Raw genomic sequence first — 26,486 nt, forward strand, 5'->3', positions numbered from 1 at the left:
GAACTAAACATCTGGGAAAGCGAGAGAGCGGGGCCTCCCTCACTTACGTTTCACTGAAACACCCAAATATAACTCTCCCAACTTCCACCTCAGAAACTATAATTGTTGTAAACTACAGCGGTTCAATGTTTTCTAGGAATAGACTAACTTAGTTTATTCAGCTAGCTAACTTGGTACAGTATTCTTCCGTGAAAACCGTCCAGGGCACCTAGTCATATGACGCCACAGCCAACTAGCATGCCGGCCTCCAACAACACTGTTTAGCACCAATACTCTGCCACAACAAACCACCAGTGTGTCAACATGCCAAGCAGATCATTCGTGTCCATGTCTAACGTTGTGGGTTAGTCCTGACAGCTTGAGCGAGTCCGTCGTCAACTTATTCAGCCAGTTAGTTAGCTAGAATAGTTAGCATACTAGCTAGCCATTGCTTTCTGCCAACGAAGAAACCCGTCCTCCCACGGCACTAACACACAGAGAGAGCCAAGCTAACATTAACTAGTCACCCATGTCCCAAATTCCCTTGAACGACTCTGGCTACCAGTATGGAAAAACAAAACGCAAATGTAGGTTATAACTTACCCCCAGCAGCTACTGTTAGCTAGCCAAGTGCAAAGCTAGCCACTGAATCGATTCGGCCAGTTTGCGTCTGTTAGCTAGGTCGTTCCAGCTATTGTTTAGTAGCTATCCAGGTAGCAACAAGCTAGCTACATTTCGAGCACAGTAGCTACTTACTACCTAACGTTAACGCTTAATGTATTTTTTTACCATTATTTTTTACATCATTATTATTATGCCCTGTGATGATGTAAAGCCCCAGGTAATTGCCTGTTTTGCCTAATTGTATGTCTGCCACTGACCAAGTGGGAAGGTGGTAATTACAAGTTATGAGGTGGTAAATACCAGTTGGATGCAATGCATTCACGTGCCTTGAACTCGTTGAGAAACGCTTATTGGCTAATGGCCAACAAGCTGCATCAACCATAAACTAAAAGTACAGCTATCATGCTAGTAAACAAATTATAGTGAAAAAAGCTTTTTATAAATTATTTGTTGTTGCATTTAACTGCCCAAAAAGTATGTTATCTAGGTGAGGTCAGCGTTCAGCATGTGGGAGCAGTTAGTCTGAGCTCAGAGCTGATAGACGGGTTTCCCACTAGTAATTACCAATTGGAGGGGCAATCAAGTCGATTTTTCCCAGTCGTATGTGGTAAATAACACCTTCCCACTTGGTTATGAACGCAGCATAACACTCTCCCCGCGGGTCCCTGCGACTGTCACTAACTGTTGCCAAGAGGTTGCCTCTTGAAGTGGTTGCTATAGTATAGGTGTTGAAGTAAGGTCGCTACAATTAAAACAAGGTCGCTACAAATACCTATAAACAAGTAGATGTATAAAAAGGCAACATGGGCTCGCTCACAGTAGTGTTTAACATTGCAGAAACTAAGGTACTTTACTTTCCCAGTGAGTAATGACCTATCTAACTCTGTGGGAAATAATTTGCGCAGAGCTTCCCAGTCCCCACTGTCATTACCTGAGCAACACGACAACAGTCTGGAACGCACCCTTGAAGGAAAGGGTGGCGCAATCCAAATGCCTTAGCCAATGGTGAAGAACGACGAAGGTCAAGGGGCGGGTTCAGAATTGTAAACAGCTAATGAATTTCACTGGATTGTCTTGAACAACGAAGTACTGTATTTTGGATTGAAAGTACCTCACTGTCATGGCTGTGGTTTTACGCAACATTTCACCGTGGCGATTTGTCAGATTTGCCAGGTAAGATTAGCTATAAAGAATACACTCACTTGCAAAGTGGATTTACAGCTAATTTAATATAGCCTGTGGTGCACGAATTTGAGGTCAAACCATAGACCATAAACTGAGTTGCCTGGAAAATGTCATTTTTTACCTTTAGTTGTTGTGTATGCCGGGAGCTACGTTAGCTACCATTATAGCCCAATCGTCATTGCGAATAGTTATTATTTTATTTTCACCATGCAGTTTTGGCTGGTTGCCACGAGAGCCTGTTAAAACTCGGTGCCTGTATTTAAAGAAGTTGTCTCAAAGATGTAATGTTCTGCACGAGCTAGGGCTGTCTGTCTTGCTTGGAATGAAGTTTAGCTTGCTAGTTTAGCTAACGTTAGCTATCTCTAAGCTGTTCTGGAGTGCAACCGTACAGTACGCTGCAGTTATTCTGCAATTTCTGCGTCCAAAATACCACAGTCGACTGAATTTACAGCACTTTTACTGCAGTTTCCAAACTGCCATCTTTTTTTGTAAGGGACAATATAAAAACAGCACATAAATGACCTAACATTCCAATGTATCAGCTACCACGACAAACACCTGCACAATGACCTGTTGCTAGGACGTGGGGCAAAGGGCATAGCTAGCTGTTAGAAGGCTAGTTACTTTAGTTAGCCTTTCAACAGCTAGCCATGCCCTTGGCCCCACATCCAGGCGTAGGTTGGAGCCCTGTCTATCCAAAGACACCCTCTTTGGTCTAACTAGCTACCAATGAATGAAAACCAGAGGAAAGGTCGCATAACTCATTCTTGATGGCCCATCCAATGCTGTCACTACATTGTATCAGAAACTGTACTGTAACTCTCAGTACATTGTTAAGGTTCGTCTTGTTCTGATCCTCCTCATATATATTACAATTAATTATTTAGAAAGGCCACTGTAGGTGTTTGGATCTAATTTAATGTCCTCAGCCAAGTTCAGTTAATTTGTGCTTCACCATTTTATTGGAAAAATTAGGCTTATAAAATAATTTAGCCTTTGTGGCAGTCAGTAATTGTTTTTGAAACTGTACCAGTTATGTCACTAATTTGTCCTGAAATCATCTCTTCAGGGCAGTCCAAGTCGCACACATTCCCAATCTGAAGCTGCACACGACTGGTTCTATGATGGGGGCGACGGTGGAGCAATTCAATCATGCCAAGAGTCAGATGGGCACGCTGAAGGAAGACCCTGGCAATGAGGCCAAGCTGAAAATCTATGCTCTCTTCAAACAGGTTAGAGGTCATTGTGCTTTAGTCTTAACTACTTGGCTGTTATGTCTCTGAACATCAAGAGCAATGTTCCCTCTAATCTTTTTCGTCAATGAGCAAATTTCAGGTCTTAAATATTGTGAAAATTCTGTGCAACCTCCAGGGCATTTACTGTGAACACTGAGGCTGTACCCGCTTTAGGTTGCAGTTTTAAGTGGCCAATAAGGCTACTGTGGCTATTTGATCATGTAGGCCTACCAGAGTGGCCAACCATCAAAAACGGTGGAGAAAAATGCATCCCATAATATTTTAACATGAAAATGTTTACATACACTTAGGTTGGAGTCATTAACTTGTTTTTCAACCACTCCATACATTTCTTGTTAACAAACTATAGTTTTGGCAAGTCGGTTAGGACATCTACTTTGTGCATGACGCAAGTAATTTTTCCAACAATTGTTTACAGACAGATTATTTCACTTATAATTCACTGTATCACAATTCCAGTGGGTCAGAAGTTTACATACACTAAGTTGACTGTGCCTTTAAACAGCTTGGAAAATTCCAGAAAATGATGTCATGGCTTTAGAAGCTTCTGATAGGCTAATTGACATCATTTGAGTCAATTGGAGGTGTACCTGTGGATGTATTTCAAGACCTTCCTTCAAACTCAGAGCGTCTTTGCTTGACATCATGGGAAAATCAAAAGAAATCAGCCAAGACCTCAGAAAAAAAAAAAGTAGACCTCCACAAGTCTGGTTCATCCTTGGGAGCAATTTCCAAACGCCTGAAGGTACCACTTTCATCTGTACAAACAATAGTACGCAGGTATAAACACCATGGGACCACGCAGCCGTCATACCGCTCAGGAAGGAGACGTGTTCTGTCTCCTAGAGATGAATGTACTTTGGTGCGAAAAGTGCAAATCAATCCCAGAACAATAGCAAAGGACCTTGTGAAGATGCTGGAGGAAGCAGGTACAAAAATATCTATATCCACAGTAAAACGAGTCCTATATCGACATACAGTGGGGGGGAAAAAAAGTATTTAGTCAACCACCAATTGTGCAAGTTCTCCCACTTAAAAAGATGAGAGAGGCCTGTAATTTTCATCATAGGTACACGTCAACTATGACAGACAAATTGAGAAAAAAAATTCCAGAAAATCACATTGTAGGATTTTTTATGAATTTATTTGCAAATTATGGTGGAAAATAAGTATTTGGTCACCTACAAACAAGCAAGATTTCTGGCTCTCACAGACCTGTAACTTCTTCTTTAAGAGGCTCCTCTGTCCTCCACTCGTTACCTGTATTAATGGCACCTGTTTGAACTTGTTATCAGTATAAAAGACACCTGTCCACAACCTCAAACAGTCACACTCCAAACTCCACTATGGCCAAGACCAAAGAGCTGTCAAAGGACACCAGAAACAAAATTGTAGACCTGCACCAGGCTGGGAAGACTGAATCTGCAATAGGTAAGCAGCTTGGTTTGAAGAAATCAACTGTGGGAGCAATTATTAGGAAATGGAAGACATACAAGACCACTGATAATCTCCCTCGATCTGGGGCCCCACGCAAGATCTCACCCCGTGGGGTCAAAATGATCACAAGAACGGTGAGCAAAAATCCCAGAACCACACGGGGGGACCTAGTGAATGACCTGCAGAGAGCTGGGACCAAAGTAACAAAGCCTACCATCAGTAACACACTACGCCGCCAGGGACTCAAATCCTGCAGTGCCAGACGTGTCCCCCTGCTTAAGCCAGTACATGTCCAGGCCTGTCTGAAGTTTGCTAGAGTGCATTTGGATGATCCAGAAGAGGATTGGGAGAATGTCAGATGAAACCAAAATAGAACTTTTTGGTAAAAACTCAACTCGTCGTGTTTGGAGGACAAAGAATGCTGAGTTGCATTCAAAGAACACCATACCTACTGTGAAGCATGGGGGTGGAAACATCATGCTTTGGGGCTGTTTTTCTGCAAAGGGACCAGGACGACTGATCCGTGTAAAGGAAAGAATGAATGGGGCCATGTATCGTGAGATTTTGAGTGAAAACCTCCTTCCATCAGCAAGGGCATTGAAGATGAAACATGGCTGGGTCTTTCAGCATGACAATGATCCCAAACACACCGCCCGGGCAACGAAGGAGTAGCTTCGTAAGAAGCATTTCAAGGTCCTGGAGTGGCCTAGCCAGTCTCCAGATTCAACCCCATAGAAAATCTTTGGAGGGAGTTGAAAGTCCGTGTTGCCCAGCGACAGCCCCAAAACATCACTGCTCTAGAGGAGATCTGCATGGAGGAATGGGCCAAAATACCAGCAACAGTGTGTGAAAACCTTGTGAAGACTTACAGAAAACGTTTGACCTGTGTCATTGCCAACAAAGGGTATATAACAAAGTATTGAGAAACTTTTGTTATTGACCAAATACTTATTTTCCACCATAATTTGCAAATAAATTCATTAAAAATCCTACAATGTGATTTTCTGGATTTTTTTTCTCATTTTGTCTGTCATAGTTGACGTGTACCTATGATGAAAAATACAGGCCTCTCATCTTTTTAAGTGGGAGAACTTGCACAATTGGTGGCTGACTAAATACTTTTTTCCCCCACTGTAACCTGAAAGGCCGCTCAGCAAGGAAGAAGCCACTACTCCAAAACCGCCATAAAAAAAGCCAGACTACGGTTTGCAACTGCACATGGGGACAAAGATCGTGCTTTTTGGAGAAATGTCCTCTGGTCTGATGAAACAAAAGTAGAACTGTTTGGCCATAATGACCATCGTTATGTTTGGAGGAAAAAGGGGGCAGCTTGCATTGGAGTGGCCATCACAAAGCCCTGACCTCAATCCTATAGAACATTTGTGGGCAGAACTGAAAAAGCGTGTGCGAGCAAGGAGGCCTACAAACCTGACTCAGTTACACCAGCTCTGTCTGGAGGAATTGGCCAAAATCCACCCAATTTATTGTGGGAAGCTTGTGGAAGGCTACCTGAAACATTTGACCCAAGTTAAACAATTTAAAGGCAATGCTACCAAATACTAATTGAGTGTATGTAAACTTCTGACCCACTGGGAATGTGATGAAAGAAATAAAAGCTGAAATAAATCATTCTCTCTACTATTATTCTGACATTTCACATTCTTAAAATCAAGCGGTGATCCTAACTGACCTAAGACAGGGCATTTTTACTAAGATTAAATTTCAGGAATTGTGAAAAACGGAGTTTAAATGTATTTGGCTAAGGTGTATGTAAACTTCCGACTTCAACTGTATGTGCTTAATTTAGAGTTATTAATGTAACTTTAGTTGTTCTACAAATGTTGGGCTATATGTTTTGATTTTTAATACATTGTATGGCTGCATGATGCAACTCTAATGATGATTTGAAAAAAGTCACTTGAAAGGCATGAGCTCTGCTTAGTTTTTTGCGCCTTTTCCAGCCCTTCTCCCTAAATGCTGCCCGCTCCGAAGCACCTCTCATCTCACACGGCTCTCCATCACGTGTTCGGGTCTTCCTCACAAGCTACAAGTGAAGACGGACACATCGGTGACGCAATTGCGCTCGTCCTTATCCAATTCCGAGATGCATATTGAAGATATTGGAAGAACTGTCCACATTTACTTTTTGTCAGCCAACAATATGAGTAGGCCTAACGAACAGCAAAAGCTCTAGCCTATGTCAATCTACTATCCCCCATAGTACAAAGGTCAACCTATTCTGTGCGAGAAATAAATATTCCAAACATGTTGTGGGATGCGATAGATCCCAAATTAATACAACCACTAGCATCAAAAAACCTTTTTTTACGCAATGTGGCTGACGCAAGAGATCAGAATGTTTAGCTTAAAATGATGATAAAATATTAGGCAATTTCTTCACATTATAAGCGCAGCAATGCGCACGTGGTAGTAGGCTATAAGCGCGAATGTTCCATTAGTGGAAAACACCATTATCAAAAGTGACGTAAATACAATTATGCATGTAATGCTTTTATTATAAAGGTGCATTTTTATGGTGAAAATTATCTTCCCCAAACTTGAAACTCACGCGCTGCTTATGTATGCCAGTTAGTCTCTACACTCCTTGTAAAGCGGATGAATGTGCTTAATTTGGCCACTTTAGTTGTGATACAAACCTTATTAAAACATATAGGCCTATGGGCTAGGCTACCTGAGGTGTGTGACTATGATTTACAAATGTAAAAAAAAAAGCCATGGTTTCTTATGCTGGGCATCATTCACAAGTGATAATATAGAATTCACAAGTGATAGGCTAATATTGTCACCATCAGACTATTATTGATTTAATCTTGTCTTTACATATACTAAATAATATGTGTGAAATTTGTTTTGCTTTAGAATGGACCGTTATCATGCACCTGTATCGAAACAGGGTCAGCGGAAAAAAATACATCTCATCTATGCAATTAAATAGCAAATGGAGGATGCTTTTCCCCGTGGTTTATTTTCACGCCAGCCAGGTAGGCTATACTCCTTTTGTAAAGAGAAGCAATGTGCTTAATATTAGGAAAGTTGAGAAATAAATATAGTAGGTCTAGCCTATAGAAAGCTGATGGGATCCTCCTCCTTTTTAGTAGAGGCCATCACTCTGTTTTCTCGCGGAATTGCATAGCCTATTGAAATGTTGCGCAACATGAACTCATGGGCTCTCATGTAGTGTTTCATTAGATTTTCGATTACATTTGCATTGATGTCAGAGTGATTAGAGGGTCAATAGAGTGCTGAGTACCAGGCAGTTAGCAAGTTTGGTAGGCTACTAATGACCATCAGCAGCATCAGAGCTTGGAGAAGCCTAATTATCGTGACTAAACAGTCACGTGGAATTTGACTGCCTTTTTGACTCGTGACCGCCGGTGTGGCGGTAATACGGTCACCGCAACAGCCTTAGGCATGATCCTGGACAACACCCTGTCGTTCTCCGCAAACAACAAAGCAGTGACCTGCTCCTGCAGGTTCATGCTTTACAACATCCGTAGAGTACAACCCTACCTCACACAGGAAGCGGCGAAGGTCCTAATCCAGGCACTTGTCCTCTCCCGTCTGGACTACTGCAAGTCGCTGTTGGCTGGGTTCCCCGCTTGTGCCATCAAACCCCTGCAACTTGTCCAGAACGCAGCAGCCCACCTGGTTTTCAACCTTCTCAAATTCTCTCACGTCACCCGCTCCTCCACACACTCCACAGGCTTCCAGTCAAAGCTTGCATCCACTGCAAGACCATGGTGCTTACCTACGGAACGTCAAGAGGAACTGCCCCTCCCTACCTTCAGGCTATGCTCAAACCCTACACCTCAACACGAGCACTCCGTTCTGCCACCTCAGGTCTCATGGTCTCCACCCCTATGGGAGGGTAGCTCCCGTTCAGCCCAGTCCACGCTCTTCTCTGTCCTGCACCCCAATGGTGGAACCAGCTTCCCCCTGAAGCTAGGACAGCAGAGTCCCTGTCCATTTTCCGAAAGTCGCTCTGGATAAGAGTGTCTGCTAAATAATGTTACCACCCATGACTGTATTTGTTAGTGACAGAGACGTGGTTGTTGCATTCATCAATCTTTTGTCCTGTGGACTTCAACAAGTGAGATCCTAAGTGAATATTTTATCACAATGTTTTTCACAATGTTCCTAACCCTGGCAGTCATTCTGAATGCAGGTTAATACAAATCCCAACTGTTGGATGTCCTATCTCTGGGTGGATTCCAATAGGCATTAAACATCAGTATAATGTGACTTGCATGTAGGGTTGCAGAATTCTGGTAACTTTCCCAAATCTCCCAGGTTTTCCTGAAATCATTTGGAATCTGCCTCTCAACTGGAGGGAATTATCAGGAAATCCAGAATCCTTCAACCAGGATTTCTGGAAAACTTTACTTGCAGGCCTGATGTGGCTTGTAAACCATGAGTGTCAGGCCACTGTATTTGGGTAACACTAGGCCTAAAAATTAGGCCTTGTGAAATATGTAATTTATTGGCATGAATTTTTATGATAACATTCACCTAGGAACTCACTTGGTGAAGACCACAGATTGAAAATGAATGAATTCAACAACCATGTCTCTGTCACTAACAAATACAGTCATGGGTAGTAACTCTATAATTCACTCAAAGGCAAGGTACAAAGGGAGATTATATTGGAGGCATGGCTTAGTGGGGGTGGAAGTGTTGAGTGGAGGTGTTGTATCAGTTTTTGGTCTATGGTAGAGGTACATTATTACCACTTACAAGGAACAAATGGCTTTGTCAGTGTGGTGATACCTAATGTGTTACAGTGGGGAAAAAAAGTATTTAGTCAGCCACCAATTGTGCAAGTTCTCCCACTTAAAAAGATGAGAGATGCCTGTAATTTTCATCATATGTACACGTCAACTATGACAGACAAAATGAGAAAAAAAAATCCAGAAACTCACATTGTAGGATTTTTAATGAATTTATTTGCAAATTATGGTGAAAAATAAGTATTTGGTCAACTTTAAACAAGCAAGATTTCTGGCTCTCACAGACCTGTAACTTCTTCTTTAAGAGGCTCCTCTGTCCTCCACTCGTTACCTGTATTAATGGCACCTGTTTGAACTTGTTATCAGTATAAAAGACACCTGTCCACAACCTCAAACAGTCACACTCCAAACTCCACTATGGCCAAGACCAAAGAGCTGTCAAAGGACACCAGAAACAAAATTGTAGACCTGCACCAGGCTGGGAAGACTGAATCTGCAATAGGTAAGCAGCTTGGTTTGAAGAAATCAACTGTGGGAGCAATTATTAGGAAATGGAAGACATACAAGACCACTGATAATCTCCCTCGATCTGGGGCTCCACGCAAGATCTCACCCCTTGGGGTCAAAATGATCACAAGAACGGTGAGCAAAAATCCCAGAACCACACGGGGGGACCTAGTGAATGACCTGCAGAGAGCTGGGACCAAAGTAACAAAGCCTACCATCAGTAACACACTACGCCGCCAGGGACTCAAATCCTGCAGTGCAAGACGTGTCCCCCTGCTTAAGCCAGTACATGTCCAGGCCCGTCTGAAGTGCATTTGGATGATCCAGAAGAGGATTGGGAGAATGTCATATGGTCAGATGAAACCAAAATATAACTTTTTGGTAAAAACTCAACTCGTCATGTTTGGAGGACAAAGAATGCTGAGTTGCATCCAAAGAACACCATACCTACTGTGAAGCATGGGGGTGGAAACATCATGCTTTGGGGCAGTTTTTCTGCAAAGGGACCAGGACGACTGATCCGTGTAAAGGAAAGAATGAATGGGGCCATGTATCGTGAGATTTTGAGTGAAAACCTCCTTCCATCAGCAAGGGCATTGAAGATGAAATGTGGCTGAGTCTTTCAGCATGACAATGATCCCAAACACACCACCCGGGCAACGAAGGAGTGGCTTCGTAAGAAGCATTTCAAGGTCCTGGAGTGGCCTAGCCAGTCTCCAGATCTCAACCCCATAGAAAATCTTTGGTGGGAGTTGAAAGTCTGTGTTGCCCAGCGACAGCCTCAAAACATCACTGCTCTAGAGGATATCTGCATGGAGGAATGGGCCAAAATACCAGCAACAGTGTGTGAAAACCTTGTGAAGACTTACAGAAAACGTTTGACCTGTGTCATTGCCAACAAAGGGTATATAACAAAGTATTGAGAAACTTTTGTTATTGACCAAATACTTATTTTCCACCATCATTTGCAAATAAATTCATTAAACATCCTACAATGTGATTTTCTGGATTATTTTTTCTCATTTTGCCTGTCATAGTTGACGTGTACCTATGATGAAAATTACAGGCCTCTCTCATCTTTTTAAGTGGGAGAACTTGCACAATTGGTGGCTGACTAAATACTTTTTTCCCCCACTGTATGTACCTATAACTAATGGTACAAAGCAAATGTTTATAACCCCTTAAGAACAAAACAAACAAAAACAATTGTATGAGTAATACACAGGCCTGCAAGTCACATTGTGCTGGCTTGCAAAGTGATTCGTAATTCCTATTGGTAGTGATGTTACGTTTGATGCCGGAGCTCTGAGGAATGCACCGAAATCGCTAAGCAGTGTACTTCAAAGCAGTGTGCCTATTCTGCCCTGGAATTGCGTTCCCATGCAAAACTAGACAGATGGCTAACAACTTCAATAAAACTTCCAAGGCGTGACTTTTCTTGAACGAATGTATTGAAAACGTTTATGTTGTGAAACTGCAAATACAGAAAATAATATACTTTAGTATTCAATTCACATTGACATACTGTAGCTGTACATTATACATTTCAAGTTGAAGTTGCATAAATACAAAGCAAGTGCCAAGTTACCATGTATCTGACATGACGACAAACCAAATAGATAATTACTGTATGAGTAACAACTAGCCAACTCCTTTCATTACTCTAATAATGTACAAACACCTCTGTAAAATAACAAAGCATATTACACTAGAAACAGTAACAACTATAGTATGTTTTACCCTTCTTTTACATGACGCACGAGCAAACTAATACCGCTGACGACATCCATGAAAGTCAATGCAATATGCGTGAGTAAATGTAACCAACTAACATTGATAAGTAATTCTATCAATAACAATATTATCATCACTAGCAATATGCTTGAATTGAACTTACAAACAAATATTTTCCGAGGCTGAAGCGTAACAAGAAATAGTTGCACAGAAAGAACTGTACAGTAGTGTTGTTTCTAGCTGCTTGTCTGCGTGCAGAATGACTACTCTAACTTCTAACAGGATGGCAGCACAGTGCCGATGCCTGGATCACTTTATTAGAAGCACATGATTAACGACGTACGAAGCTTTGTTTCGTCGAACAACCACCTGATTGGTTTGGTATTGGTAGAAGACATGAAGACTACACTGCGCACATGCTATGGAGTGTGGGACGTGGTCTATAATAATTTGGCTGCTATACATTATTTTGACCAGCAGGTGCAACTATTGTACACTGCGTTGATCAAAGCCTCAAGTAATGAACCTATTTTTGACACAATATACTGGAAAACCTCAGTGCTTCATTTCCCCATCACTACCTATTGGAATCCAGCCAGAGGGGATATCCAACATTTGGTATTTTTCAGAATGAATTCCAGGGTTGAGAAGACTACCTGGCAGACAAAGATATACAGTGAGGGAAAAAAGTATTTGATCCCCTGCTGATTTTGTACATTTGCCCACTGACAAATAAATGATCAGTCTATAATTTTAATGGTAGGTTTATTTGAACAGTGAGAGACAGAATAACAACAAAACAATCCAGAAAAACACATGTCAAAAATTTTATTACTTGATTTGCATTTTAATGAGGGAAATAAGTATTTGACCCCCTCTCAATCAGAAAGATATGTATTTTATACAGGTAACGAGCTGAGGTTAGGAGCACACTCTTAAAGGGAGTGCTCCTAATCTCAGTTTGTTACCTGTATAAAAGAAACCTGTCCACAGAAGCAATCAATCAATCAGATTCCAAACTCTCCACCATGGCCAAGACCAAAGAGCTCTCCAAGGATGTCAGGGACAAGATTGTAGACCTACACAAGGCTGGAATGGGCTACAAGACCTTCGCCAAGCGGCTTGGTAAGAAGGTGACAACAGTTGGTGTGATTATTCGCAAATGGAAGAAACACAAAATAACTCTCAATCTCCCTCGGCCTGGGGCTCCATGCAAGATCTCACCTCGTGGAGTTGCAATGATCATGAGAACGGTGAGGAATCAGCCCAGAACTACACGGGAGGATCTTGTCAATGATCTCAAGGCAGCTGGGACCATAGTCACCAAGAAAACAATTGGTAACACACTACGCCATGAAGGACTGAAATCCTGCAGCGCCCGCAAGGTCCCCCTACTCAAGAAAGCACATATATATGCCCGTCTGAAGTTTGCCAATGAACATCTGAATGATTCAGAGGAGAACTCGGTGAAAGTGTTGTGGTCAGATGAGACCAAAATGGAGCTCTTTGGCATCAACTCAACTCGCTGTGTTTGGAGGAGGAGGAGGAATGCTGCCTATGACCCCAAGAACACCATCCCCACCGTCAAACATGGAGGTGGAAACATTATGCTTTGGGGGTGTTTTTATGCTAAGGGGACAGGACAACTTCACCGCATCAAAGGGACGACGGACGGGGCCATGTACCGTCAAATCTTGGGTGAGAACCTCCTTCCCTTAGCCAGGGCATTGAAAATGGGTCGTGGATGGGTATTCCAGCATGACAATGACCCAAAACACACAGCCAAGGCAACAAAGGCGTGGCTCAAGAAGAAGCACATTAAGTTCCTGGAGTGGCCTAGCCAGTCTCCAGACCTTAATCCCATAGAAAATCTGTGGAGGGAGCTGAAGGTTCGAGTTGCCAAACGTCAGCCTCGAAACCTTAATGACTTGGAGAAGATCTGCAAAGAGGAGTGGTACAAAATCCCTCCTGAGATGTGTGCAAACCTGGTGGCCAAATACAAGAAACGTCTGACCTCTGTGATTGCCAACAAGGTTTTTGCCACCAAGTACTAAGTCATGTTTTGCAGAGGGGTCAAATACTTATTTCCCTCATTAAATTGCAAATCAATTTATAACATTTTTGACATGCGTTTTTCTGGATGTTTTTGTTGTTATTCTGTCTCTCACTGTTCAAATAAACCTACCATTAAAAATTAAAGACTGATCATTTCTTTGTCAATGGGCAAACATACAAAATCAAACTTTTTTCCCTCACTGTATGAGGCTACCTAAAGCATCTAAACAGGAATAACCATTTAATTAATGGGTGCATTAAGTCCAAGTTACATTATAGATTAGTTTAGAAAATGAATGTCATTTATATTTGTTTCAGCATAAGATTAATTAATCAATCAATACGCAGACATAGATATTGAAAGAAACATTTCAAATAGTCAACCTGCAATAGAGCATGCTGGGAAATATGATAATGATGGGTGTGGTTTTGGTTCACAGTGATGTGTATGAGTTTCAGCCCCGTTGTAGGGTAAAAATAGTCCCAGAGACCTGGCAGTGTGGTGCCAGGATAACAACCTCTCCCTCAACGTGATCAAGACAAAGGAGATGATCGTGGACTACAGGAAATGGAGGACTGAGCACGCCCCCATTCTCATTGACGGGGCTGTAGTGAAGCAGGTTGAGAGCTTCAAGTTCCTTGGTGTCCACATCACCAACAAACTATCATGGTCCAAACACACCAAGACAGTTGTGAAAAGGGCACGACAACGCCTATTCCCCCTCAGGAGACTGAGGATCTGAGGACCCATGCCAAATCTTTTCAAAGTTCTACAGCTGCACCATCGAGAGCATCCTGACTGGTTGCATCACTGCCTGGTATGGCAACTGCTCGGCCTCCGACCGCATGGCGCTACAGAGGGTATTGAGTATGGCCCAGTACATCACTGGGGCCAAGCTTCCTGCCATCCAGGACCTCTATACCAGGCGGTGTCAGAGGAAGGCCCAACATTTTTTCAAAGACTCCAGCCACCCTAGTCATAGACTGTTCTCTCTCTCTGCTACCACACGGCAAGCGGTACCGGAGTGCCAAGTCTTCTTAACAGCTTCTACCCCAAGCCATAAGACTTCTGAACAGCTAATCAAATGGCTAACTGGACTATTAGCATTTTTTTTTGTTTAATGTATTCTTATTTATTTTTATGCTGCTGCTACTCTCTGTTTATTATCTATGCATAGTCACTTTACCCCTACCTACATGGAAATATTACCTCAACTAACCTGTACCCCCGCACATTGACCTGGTATCCCCTGTATATACCCTCATTATTGTTATTTTATTGTTACTTTTTTATTTGTTTTACTTTAGTTGATTTAGTAAATATTTTCTTAACTGCATTGTTGGTTAAGGGCTTGTAAGTAAGCATTTCACAGTAAGGTCGACACCTGCTGTATTCGGCACGTGACAAATAACATTTGATTTGACTTGGTGAAGTCCATAGGACCGAAACTGTATGAATTCAATAACCATGCTTCTGTCACTAACAAATAGAAATATGGGTGGTAACTACAATTCACTCAAGGCAAGGCACTCTGGGAAATTATTGAATAAGATTTGACACTAAGCAGTGTGTTTAATTTAACACTGGTTCCAGTGTGTACAGTGGGGAAAAAAAGTATTTAGTCAGCCACCAATTGTGCAAGTTCTCCCACTTAAAAAGATGCGAGAGGCCTGTAATTTCCATCATAGGTACACGTCAACTATGACAGACAAAATGAGGAAAAAAAATCCAGAAAATCACATTGTAGGATTTTTAATGAATTTATTTGCAAATTATGGTGGAAAATAAGTATTTGGTCAAAAACAAAAGTTTCTCAATACTTTGTTATATACCCTTTGTTGGCAATGACACCGGTCAAACGTTTTCTGTAAGTCTTCACAAGGTTTTCACACACTGTTGCTGGTATTTTGGCCCATTCCTCCATGCAGATCTCCTCTAGAGCAGTGATGTTTTGGGGCTGTCGCTGGGCAACACGGACTTTCAACTCCCTCCAAAGATTTTCTATGGGGTTGAGATCTGGAGACTGGCTAGGCCACTCCAGGACCTTGAAATGCTTCTTACGAAGCCACTCCTTCGTTGCCCGGGCGGTGTGTTTTGGATCATTGTCATGCTGAAAGACCCAGCCACGTTTCATCTTCAATGCCCTTGCTGATGGAAGGAGGTTTTCACTCAAAATCTCACGATACATGGCCCCATTCATTCTTTCCTTTACACGGATCAGTCGTCCTGGTCCCTTTTGCAGAAAAACAGCCCCAAAGCATGATGTTTCCACCCCCATGCTTCACAGTAGGTATGGTGTTCTTTGGATGCAACTCAGCATTATTTGTCCTCCAAACACGACGAGTTGAGTTTTTACCAAAAAGTTCTATTTTGGTTTCATCTGACCATATGACATTCTCCCAATCCTCTTCTGGATCATCCAAATGCACTCTAGCAAACTTCAGACGGGCCTGGACATGTACTGGCTTAAGCAGGGGGACACGTCTGGCACTGCAGGATTTGAGTCCCTGGCGGCGTAGTGTGTTACTGATGGTAGGCTTTGTTACTTTGGTCCCAGCTCTCTGCAGGTCATTCAGGAGGTCCCCCCGTGTGGTTCTGGGATTTTTGCTCACCGTTCTTGTGATCATTTTGACCCCACGGGGTGAGATCTTGCGAGGAGCCCCAGATCGAGGGAGATTATCAGTGGTCTTGTATGTCTTCCATTTCCTAATAATTGCTCCCACAGTTGATTTCTTCAAACCAAGCTGCTTACCTATTGCAGATTCAGTCTTCCCAGCCTGATGCAGGTCTACAATTTTGTTTCTGGTGTCCTTTGACACCTCTTTGGTCTTGGCCATAGTGGAGTTTGGAGTGTGACTGTTTGAGGTTGTGGACAGGTGTCTTTTATACTGATAACAAGTTCAAACAGGTACCATTAATACAGGTAACGAGTGGAGGACAGAGGTGCCTCTTAAAGAATAAGTTACAGGTCTGTGAGAGCCAGAAATCTTGCTTGTTTGTAGGTGACCAAATACTTATTTTCCACCATAATTTGCAAATAAATTCATTAAAAATCCTACAATGTGATTTTCTGGATTTTTTTTCCTCAATTTGTTTGTCATAGTTGACATGTACCTATGATGAAAATTACAGGCCTCTCTCATCTTTTTAAGTGGGAGAACTTGCACAATTGGTGGCTGACTAAATACTTTTCCCCCCCACTTTAACACTGGAGAATTTGCTGTGTAGCATAAAAAAAAGTATGTTTTCTTCCATCTAATGAAAATGACCCATATTTTTAACCTATTAGAGTTCATGAAGGAGACAGGACCAGGAAAGTGAGCCCTTAAAGTGTATTGGAGACACCGGCTGTATTTCATTTCAGTATCTCCTCTTCTCTCTTTGGTGTCTTATTAGGCTACTCAGGGACCCTGTAACACCCCCAAGCCAGGGATGCTTGACTTTGTCGGCAAAGCCAAATGGGATGCCTGGAAGTCTCTGGGCTCTGTAGCTCAGGTAATCTACATTCCAACATTGCATATACACTGAGGATACAAAACATGTGCCATTGTCTTCACACAATGGAATTGACAGACATTAATTAATACACTGTATATCTCCTTTTTCCTTCCTCTCAGGAGGATGCCAGACAGCAGTATGTGGACTTGATTGACACTCTGCTGGCTGCTGAGGGGCCTGCGGTAGCTACACAGCCCACTGGGAGCGCTGCTACCTTTAATACGCTGCTGGTCTCCACGGAGGACAACATCACCACTATCCGCCTCAATAGGCCACAGAAGAAGAATGCCATCACTGTGGAGGTATTTCAAAAGCATTAATTTATTAAGCATTAGTGTCATAGTCTATCTCCCCCCGCCCAACATCAGTGGCAGTCTAAACAGTAGACACATTTTGTAGATAGACAGTTGTAAGTACTACATAACAATGTGGGACCATAGGTAAAGTGTCCTAAGGCAAAGTGTTACATATGTTGTAGTATGATTTGGTGTTTTTTTCAATTAAATGCCTTGTCATAGTGAATGATTACTTACTGTCTATGAAAATAGCAATTACTAACATCCCAAATATCCAGTAATCATCCAGTTCTTCAATTCTGTTATTTCAATTGTTTCCCTCTTGATATCCAGATGTACAACGAGATCATCAAGGCTTTGGAGCAAGCTGGCAAAGATGACTCTGTCATTACTGTAATCACAGGTAGAGCCAAACCAACCTATTTCTCCCATGGAAATAATGAATGCATTATGGAGACCTTATACAGTTGAAGAGAGTATCAGTGATATGAATATGCACTATTTTGCTGGACCAGAAATTAACACTAGGAATAAAGAAAAGTCAGCACACAGTATATTATTACGGTGCAGGAAAAAAGCATGTGGGAGCAAGATTTACTGTGTGCAGGCTTTTCTTTCTTTATACCTTCAAGGCTTTACCGTGATACAGTAACTTGACCTGACGGGCCGCCCCCAGGTGGTAAGGGTAGGTAACAACACATCTGCCACTGATCCTCAACACAGGGGCCCCTCAGGGGTGCGTGCTCAGTCCCCTCCTGTACTCCCTGTTCACCCATGACTGCATGGCCAGGCACGACTCCAACACCATCATTAAGTTTGCCGACGACACAACAGTGGTAGGCCTGATCACCGACAACGATGAGACAGCCTATAGGGAGGAGGTCAGAGACCTGGCCGTGTGGTGCCAGGATAACAACCTCTCCCTCAACGTGACGTAGACAAAGGAGATGATTGTGGACTACAGGGAAAAAAAGAGGACTGAGCACGCCCCCATTCTCATTGACGGGGCTGTAGTGGAACAGGTTGAGAGCTTCAAGTTCCTTGGTGTCCACATCACCAACCAAACACGGTCCAAACACACCAAGACAGTCGTGAAGAGGGCACGACAAAGCCTATTCCCCCTCAGGAGACTGAAAAGATTTGGCATAGGTCCTCAGATCCTCAAAAAATTATACAGCTGCACCATCGAGAGCATCGTGACTGGTTGCATCACCGCCTGGTATGTAAACTGCTTGGCCTCCGACCGCAAGGCACTACAGAGGGTAGTGCGTACGGCCCAGTACATCACTGGGGCCAAGCTTCCTGCCATCCAGGACCTCTATACCAGGCGGTGTCTGAGGAAGGCCCTCAAAATTGTCAAAGACTCCAGCCACCCTAGTCATAGACTGTTCTCTCTGCTACCGCACGGCAAGCGGTACCGGAGTGCCAAGTCTAGGTCCAAAAGACTTCTCAACAGCTTCTACCCCCAAGCCATAAGACTCCTGAACAGCTAATCATGGCTACCCAGACTATTTGCACTGCCCCCCACCCCCACCCCATCTTTTTACGCTGCCACTACTCTGTTAATTATTTATGCATAGTCACTTTAACTCTACCCACATGTACATATTACCTCAACTAGCCGGTGCCCCCGCACATTGACTCTGCACCGGTACCCCCCTGTATATATAGCCTCCCTACTGTTATTTTATTTTACTCCTGCTCTTTTTTTTTCTCAACACTTTTTTGTTGTTGTTTTATTTTACTTTTTTAAATTAAAAATAAATGCACTGTTGGTTAAGGGCTGTAAGTAAGCATTTCACTGTAATGTCTGCACCTGTTGTATTCGGCACATGTGGCCAATAAGATTTGATTTGAACTTGCACTGCTCCAGTCTTCTCAATTGCTCTATGTGGCTGTCCCTAATTGATGAAAGCTGTTCTTGTTCACCCCCTCAAGGTAGTGGAGACTTCTACTGCAGTGGCAATGACCTGACAAACTTCACCCAAATCCCTGAGGGCGGAATCGAGCAGATGGCAAAGAATTCAGGCGAGTTGCTAAGGTAAGGACTTACCCAAGAGGAGCAGGCAAGAGTTTACCTTGAGAGACCCTTTTTCATCACTGTTGATATCCTCTGCTGACAAATCAGTGTGTGTGTGTGTGCAGGGAGTTTGTCAAAGCGTTTATCGACTTCCCTAAGCCCCTGATTGCAGTGATCAACGGTCCGGCTGTGGGCGTGTCTGTCACTCTACTGGGCCTGTTCGAGATTGTCTATGCCACAGAGAGGGTAAGGTGCTTTGTCATGTCCACTCAGTGTTGGCTAAGAACACATTTATATTGTATCTCTATACATGTCTGTTAGTTGATAATACAAGATTAGCATTGGTTTATATCAGGGTTGGGGTCAATTCCATTTCAATTCCAGTCAATTCAGAAAATAAACCCAATTCCAAATGTTCCTCATTGAAAAGCAAAGGAATTGGAATTTCAGTGTACTTCCTGAATTGCCTGGAATTGAACCCAACCCTGGTTTATATTAAGGTTCTCCAACTCCAGTCCTGGAGAGATACTGGGTGTCCAGGCTTTTGTTCCTGCCCACCAGCACTAACATACCTGCTAAGCATGGTCCCGATTGTTGTGACCACTAGTGCACCACCCATAATACCACAACGTCCACATTGCCATTCTCTACTGCCATGCTTCACTATACTCTGCAGTAAGAGGTTGGGGTTTTTCCTGCCTAACGTGTGCTTCTCCCCCCTCCTGACAGGCTACATTCCACACCCCCTTCAGCCAGCTGGGACAGAGCCCAGAGGGCTGCTCCTCCTACACCTTCCCTAAAATGATGGGCAATGCGAAGGTATGGATGCACAAACTTGTTCCTTTGCTGCAACTGATGCACTTCATAGAGGGGTATTCTCAGGCAGCTATCTTCTCAGTTTCCCTATTTCCAACATCAATGCATGATTGATGCAAAAAAGCCTACACACGGATCAATTTTTTTTTTTATACCTCTGTATTTTATTTGAATGTATTGAATTTGCAATTGGAATTGAATGAAATGCCACTAATAGACATTGCCATACTCTGTGACTAGGCCAGTGAGATGCTGCTGTTCAACAAGAAGCTGACAGCCACCCAGGCGTGTGCCCAGGGCCTGGTGACCGAGGTCTTCCCTGACAGCAGCTTCCAGACCGAGGTGGCCACCAGACTCAAGGCCTACGCCAAGCTGCCCAGAAACGTGAGTAAAAGCCCCAGCAAATATTGAATGTTTGTGTATTTTGTGGAATGTATTAATCAATATTCCTGGAACGTATCAATATTGATGAAAGCTGGTTGTATTTTACAGAACTTCCTTTGGAATGTTCCAGGAATTCTGCATTATTTATTATGTTATTGGCCGTAGCTGCGCTTCCGTGGACCAGAGGGCGCCACATTGTGCAAATTGAATTTAGTTCAGACACCCCTGATGGACAGCACAGTTGAATATTCAAAACTGTTAGTGAAGCGTCACTAATATATGATATGGCAGTATATTTAAACCACAATATTACATAATCGCTAACACAAGCAGAGAAAATATTACAGGATATTACGTCTGGATAGCAATGATGGCAAGGCTACAATATTTGCACAATTGGTAGGGAGTTACAGACAACAATTGGCAGGGAGTTACAGACAACTGGGAAGCAAAATTGTAGTTGTATAATGGTTAAAATGCAGATTGTTTTGCTTCAGATCAGTAGAAGAGATAAGCCTATAATTGTTTGTCATGCATGCCAAAATAGATTTCATCTCACATTCAGCCTTTGATTCTGCTTTGTGACAAACTTTGCCGTCATTTGGGATGTATCATTCACTTACTATTGTTACTATTGGGCAAGGCATAACCAATACACAATGTAAATGTATGCAAAGAATTCATAAAGTCGCAGGTTTGATGCCTTCATTGCATGCAAAAATCAACAAATAAAAACCTTCTCTGTCTAAATACATATGGAGCACTGTACTTGAAAAAATATATATATATATTTAAAATGTATTTTTTATGTCAGTCGTGTTATTATGAATGGAGAGGCTGCGGATCTGACTTTTCTGGACCCCTTATCCCGGGGTCTAAAGGTCCTGAAGCTTCTCTAGTTACGCACAGTCTCTGCTCTACTCGTAGAGAACAGGCTACTATGGTGAATGGTGCTCGTTTAATAAATCAGTGTATGCAAGACCACATTATGATAGTGTTGTACATAACATAACCGAATATAATAGTATAACGTTACTGTAAGACAAAATTAGATTTTAGGATGATTTTGCGAATGGTCGCATTTTTCTTTCATGCGGCCACAACTCTACAGCACGCGCCACTAGGCAAAATATGTGCTTTGATTGAAACAAAACACAGGTAGGCTACAGTTAACACCACCATCTAAAATTGGCTCACTGTAGGCCTACATAATTCAAAACAACACTGTACATATCTAAGAAGATCTAAACATATTCCCATGAAACTCAACCTCAAAGACGGAGCTGTTCTTCCTCCCGGGGAAGGCTTGCCCACTCCAAGGCCTCTCCATCACGGTTGACAACTCCACGGAGTCCCCCTCCCAGAGTGCAAAGAACGTTGGCGTGACCCTGGACAACACCCTGTCGTTCTCTGCAAACATCAAGCAGTGACTCGCTCCTGCAGGTTCATGCTCTACAACCTTTTTTCACACAGGAGGTGGTGCAGGTCCTAATCCCTTGTCATGTCCTGTCTGGACTACTCGCTGTTGGCTGGGCTCCCCGCTTGTGCCATCAAACCCCTGCAACTTATCCAGAACGACGCAGCCCGCCTGGTGTTCAACCTTCCCAAGTTCTCCCATGTCACCCCGCTCCTCCACACACTCCCTACCTTCGGGCTAAGCGCAAAAACCTACACCCCAACCCGAGCACTCAGTGCTGCCAGCTCTGGTCTCTTGGCCATCCCAGTCAAAGCTCAGCCCAGTCAAAGCTCTTCTCTCTCCTGGCACCCCAATGGTGGAACGAGCTCTCTCCTGACGCTAGGGCAGCAGAGTCCCTGCCCATCTTCAAAAAATTTATGAAACCCTACCTCTTCAAAGAGTTTCTTAAATATGACATCTCAGTCTTATTCCATAACCCCCCCCTCCCCCCATACAATTTTTTTAAAAATAGAAAGCTTGTACTTATTTGACCCCTCTGCAAAACATGACTTAGTACTTGGTGGCGAAACCCTTGTTGGCAATCACAGAGGTCAGACGTTTCTTGTAGTTGGCCACCAGGTTTGCACATATCTCAGGAGGGATTTTGTCCCACTCCTCTTTGCAGATCTTCGCCAAGTCATTAAGGTTTCGAGGCTGACGTTTGGCAACTCTAACCTTCAGCTCCCTCCACAGATTTTCTATGGGATTAAGGTCTGGAGACTGGCTAGGCCACTCCAGGAACTTAATGTGCTTCTTCTTGAGCCATTCCTTTGTTGCCTTGGCTGTGTGTTTTGGGTCATTGTCATGCTGGAATACCCATCCACGACCCATTTTCAATGCCCTGGCTGAGGGAAGGAGGTTCTCACCCAAGATTTGACGGTACATGGCCCCGTCCATCGTCCCTTTGATGCGGTAAAGTTGTCCTGTCCCCTTAGCAGAAAAACACCCCCAAAGCATAATGTTTCCACCTCCATGTTTGACGGTGGGGATGGTGTTCTTGGGGTCATAGGTAGCATTCCTCCTCCTCCAAACACGGCGAGTTGAGTTGATGCCAAAGAGCTCGATTTTGGTCTCATCTGACCACAACACTTTCACCCAGTTCTCCTCTGAATCATTCAAATGTTCATTGGCAAACTTCAGACGGGCCTGTATATGTGTTTTCTTGAGCAGGGGGACCTTGCGGGCGCTGCAGGATTTCAGTCCTTCACGGCGTAGTGTGATACCAATTGTTTTCTTGGTGACTGGTCCCAGCTGCCTTGAGATCATTGACAAGATCCTCCCGTGTAGTTCTGGGCTGATTCCTCACCGTTCTCATGATCATTGCAGCTCCACGAGGTGTGATCTTGCATGGAGCTCCAGGCCGAGGGAGACTGACAGTTCTTTTGTTTCTTCCATTTGCGAGTAATCGCACCAGCTGTTGTCACCTTTTCACCAAGCTGTTTGGCGATGGTCTTGTAGCCCATTCCAGCCTTGTGTAGGTCTACAATCTTTTCCCTGACATCCTTGGAGAGCTCTTTGGTCTTGGCCATGGTGGAGAGTTTGGAATCTGATTAATTGAGTGTGCTCCTAATCTCAGCTTGTTACCTGTATAAAAGACACCTGAGAGCCAGAAATCTTTCTGATTGAGAGGGGGTCAAATACTTATTTCCCTCATTAAAATGCAAATCAATTTATAACTATAATCTATTTGTAAGTCGCTCTGGATAAGAGCGTCTGCTAAATGACGTAAATGTAAAATGTAAATGATAACATTTTGACATGCGTTTTTCTGGATTTTTTTGTTGTTATTCTGTCTCTCACTGTTCAAATAAACCTACCATTATAATTTTAGACTGATAATTTCTTTGTCAGTGGGCAAACGTACAAAATCAGCAGGGGATCAAATACTTTTTTCCCACACTGTAACTTATTTTACTTAGTATGACTGATATGTGGTTGTCTCACCTAGCTATCTTAAGATGAATGCGCTAACTGTAAGACACTCTGGATAAGAGCATCTGCTAAATGATGCTGCATGGACGTTTCACGATTGAAAGTGAGAAATGTGAATGGAGGGTGACCACAACACTTTGTACATAAAATAGAGGTAAAGAAACGCATGCAGAACATGATACAGCTCTTTCTAGGGTATCCAGGGAGGGCAGAACGGGGCGGTTACCTACGGATCCGCAGCCGCGGCCTATTATGAAACCAAAGACACATTTCCACTTTTATTTTGATGGACAGTAACGTTTTTCTAATCCTATCTATTTGACCTCTACCTTTTTCCCATGGCTGTTCCCTGGCTGTCCAGTCCCTAGCCCTGTCCAAGCAACTGATCCGTGGAACAGAGAAGGAACGTCTCCACACTGTCAACGACCAGGAGGTGGAGCGCCTGGTGGAGCGCTGGCTCTCAGACGAGTGCATGCAGGCCATCATGAGCTTCTTCCAGGCTAAGGCTAAGCTGTGAGGGGATCCACCCCCTCCCCCCAGAGACCCACAGACAAGAGCACCTAACCTGAGTCATGCTCATTAGGAAGAAAACAGACCGAAACACGGAGGCATTACCACAACCTGGAAACGCTCATTTACGTTTCCCGTTGCAAAACATTTGAAAATGTATTTTGTTATGTGCCCTAATGATCATGACTCACATCACACCAACCTGAACCCCCCCCCCCCCTTTCCTCCCATAGTACAGCTCTAGGGTGCCCAGTGGGCCGCACCAGCCTAGATTCACTAACCTGTAAGAAGAGATGTCAATGGGATAAAGCCTGTAACCACGCTGAGCCTTGAGCAGATGCCTTTTTTCTCGTACAATTTTATCAGATGGGTTTTGTAAATTAATTATAATAGTAGTATTATTGTACAGTATGAACAAACAAAAACCCGTTCTGTACATTCTGTAGATGTTTAACTGTTGATTTTGCTTGTTTTTCAATTAACATATCTGGGCATTCGATGTTTTGAAACACCAGTAATGGAATGTACTGGTAACTGCCAAAATAAAGGAAACGCCAACATAGTGTCTTAATAGGGCGTTGGGCCACCATGAGCCAGATCAGCTTCAAGGCACCTTCACATAGATTCTACAAGTGTCTGAAATTGTATTGGAGGGATGCAACACCAATTATTCTATGAGAAATTCCATCATTTGGTGTTTTATTGATGGTGGTGGAAAACGCCGTCTCAGGCACCGCTCCAGAATCTAGAATTATTCAATTGGGTTGAGATCTGGTGACAGTGTAAACCATGGCATATGGTTTACATTGTTTTCATGCTCATCAAACCATTCAGTAACCACTCGTGCCCTGTGGATGGGGGCATTGTCATCCTATGGGGACATAGCCATTGTAGCCAGGAAAATGGCAGAAGTTATGGCCTGCCCAGCATTTTATACATGACCCTAAGCATTATGGGACGTTAATTGCTTAATTAACTCAGGAACCACACCTGTGTGGAAACACCTGCTTTCAATATACTTTGTGTCCCTCATTTATGCAAGTGTTTCCATTATTTTGGCTGTACCTGTAACTTTCATGGACTAAGCTTCCAAGAGGTGCATATGGTCAATTGAAGGTGGGTAGTGCCTTACAGTCCAAAAAGGACTGAGCAAAGAGGATTGTGTCCAAAGGTATTTTATATGCACTAAAAATGATTATTGGAGATGGCATCATTGTTTCACACATCTATATCTATTTGATTGCAGTAATAAATACATTTTCGAGGATTATTTTTTCTCCAATGTGTATTTTTGTGACGAAGGGACAATTATGGTGAAGGATTGTAGGATAGGTCTGCCATTTCACTTAGTATCCTGTAGAGGGCGTACTGCACCAAAAAACAATACAACAGCTTTTCAAATCAAATCAAATAAAATTGTATTGGCCACATGCGCCGAATACAACCGGTGCAGACATTACAGTGAAATGCTTACTTACAGCCCTTAACCAACAGCGCATTTATTTTAAATAAAAAAGTAAAATAAAACAACAACAAAAAAGTGTTGAGAAAAAAAGAGCAGAAGTAAAATAAAATAACAGTAGGGAGGCTATATATATACAGGGGGGTACCGGTGCAGAGTCAATGTGCGGGGGCACTGGCTAGTTGAGGTAGTTGAAGTAATATGTACATGTGGGTAGAGTTAAAGTGACTATGCATAAATAATTAACAGAGTAGCAGCAGCGTAAAAAGATTGGGTGGGGGGGCAGTGCAAATAGTCCGGGTAGCCATGATTAGCTGTTCAAGAGTCTTATGGCTTGGGGGTAGAAGCTGTTGAGAAGTCTTTTGGACCTAGACTTGGCACTCTGGTACCGCTGGCCGTGCGGTAGCAGAGAGAACAGTCTATGACTAGGGTGGCTGGAGTCTTTGACAATTTTGAGGGCCTTCCTCTGACACCGCCTGGTATAGAGGTCCTGGATGGCAGGAAGCTTGGCCCCAGTGATGTACTGGGCCGTACGCACTACCCTCTGTAGTGCCTTGTGGTCGGAGGCCAAGCAGTTGCCATACCA

General features: G+C 43.1%; 1 protein-coding gene across 1 annotated transcript; it reads left to right on the forward strand.

Annotated features, from left to right (window-relative positions):
- The first annotated feature begins 1,627 nt into the window (after window positions 1-1,627).
- Window positions 1,628-25,708, forward strand: eci2 (enoyl-CoA delta isomerase 2). Its single transcript, XM_084147009.1, has 10 exons — window positions 1,628-1,776; window positions 2,858-3,020; window positions 16,923-17,021; window positions 17,144-17,326; window positions 17,654-17,723; window positions 19,259-19,361; window positions 19,466-19,586; window positions 20,070-20,159; window positions 20,397-20,540; window positions 24,290-25,708. The coding sequence occupies exons 1-10, from the start codon at window positions 1,724-1,726 to the stop codon at window positions 24,443-24,445; spliced, it is 1,182 nt and encodes a 393-aa protein (XP_084003135.1). The 5' UTR covers window positions 1,628-1,723; the 3' UTR covers window positions 24,446-25,708.
- The last annotated feature ends 778 nt before the right edge of the window (window positions 25,709-26,486 follow it).

This window comes from Coregonus lavaretus (assembly GCF_964263955.1).
Source record: "Coregonus lavaretus genome assembly, chromosome: 2".
Taxonomy (NCBI): domain Eukaryota; kingdom Metazoa; phylum Chordata; class Actinopteri; order Salmoniformes; family Salmonidae; genus Coregonus; species Coregonus lavaretus.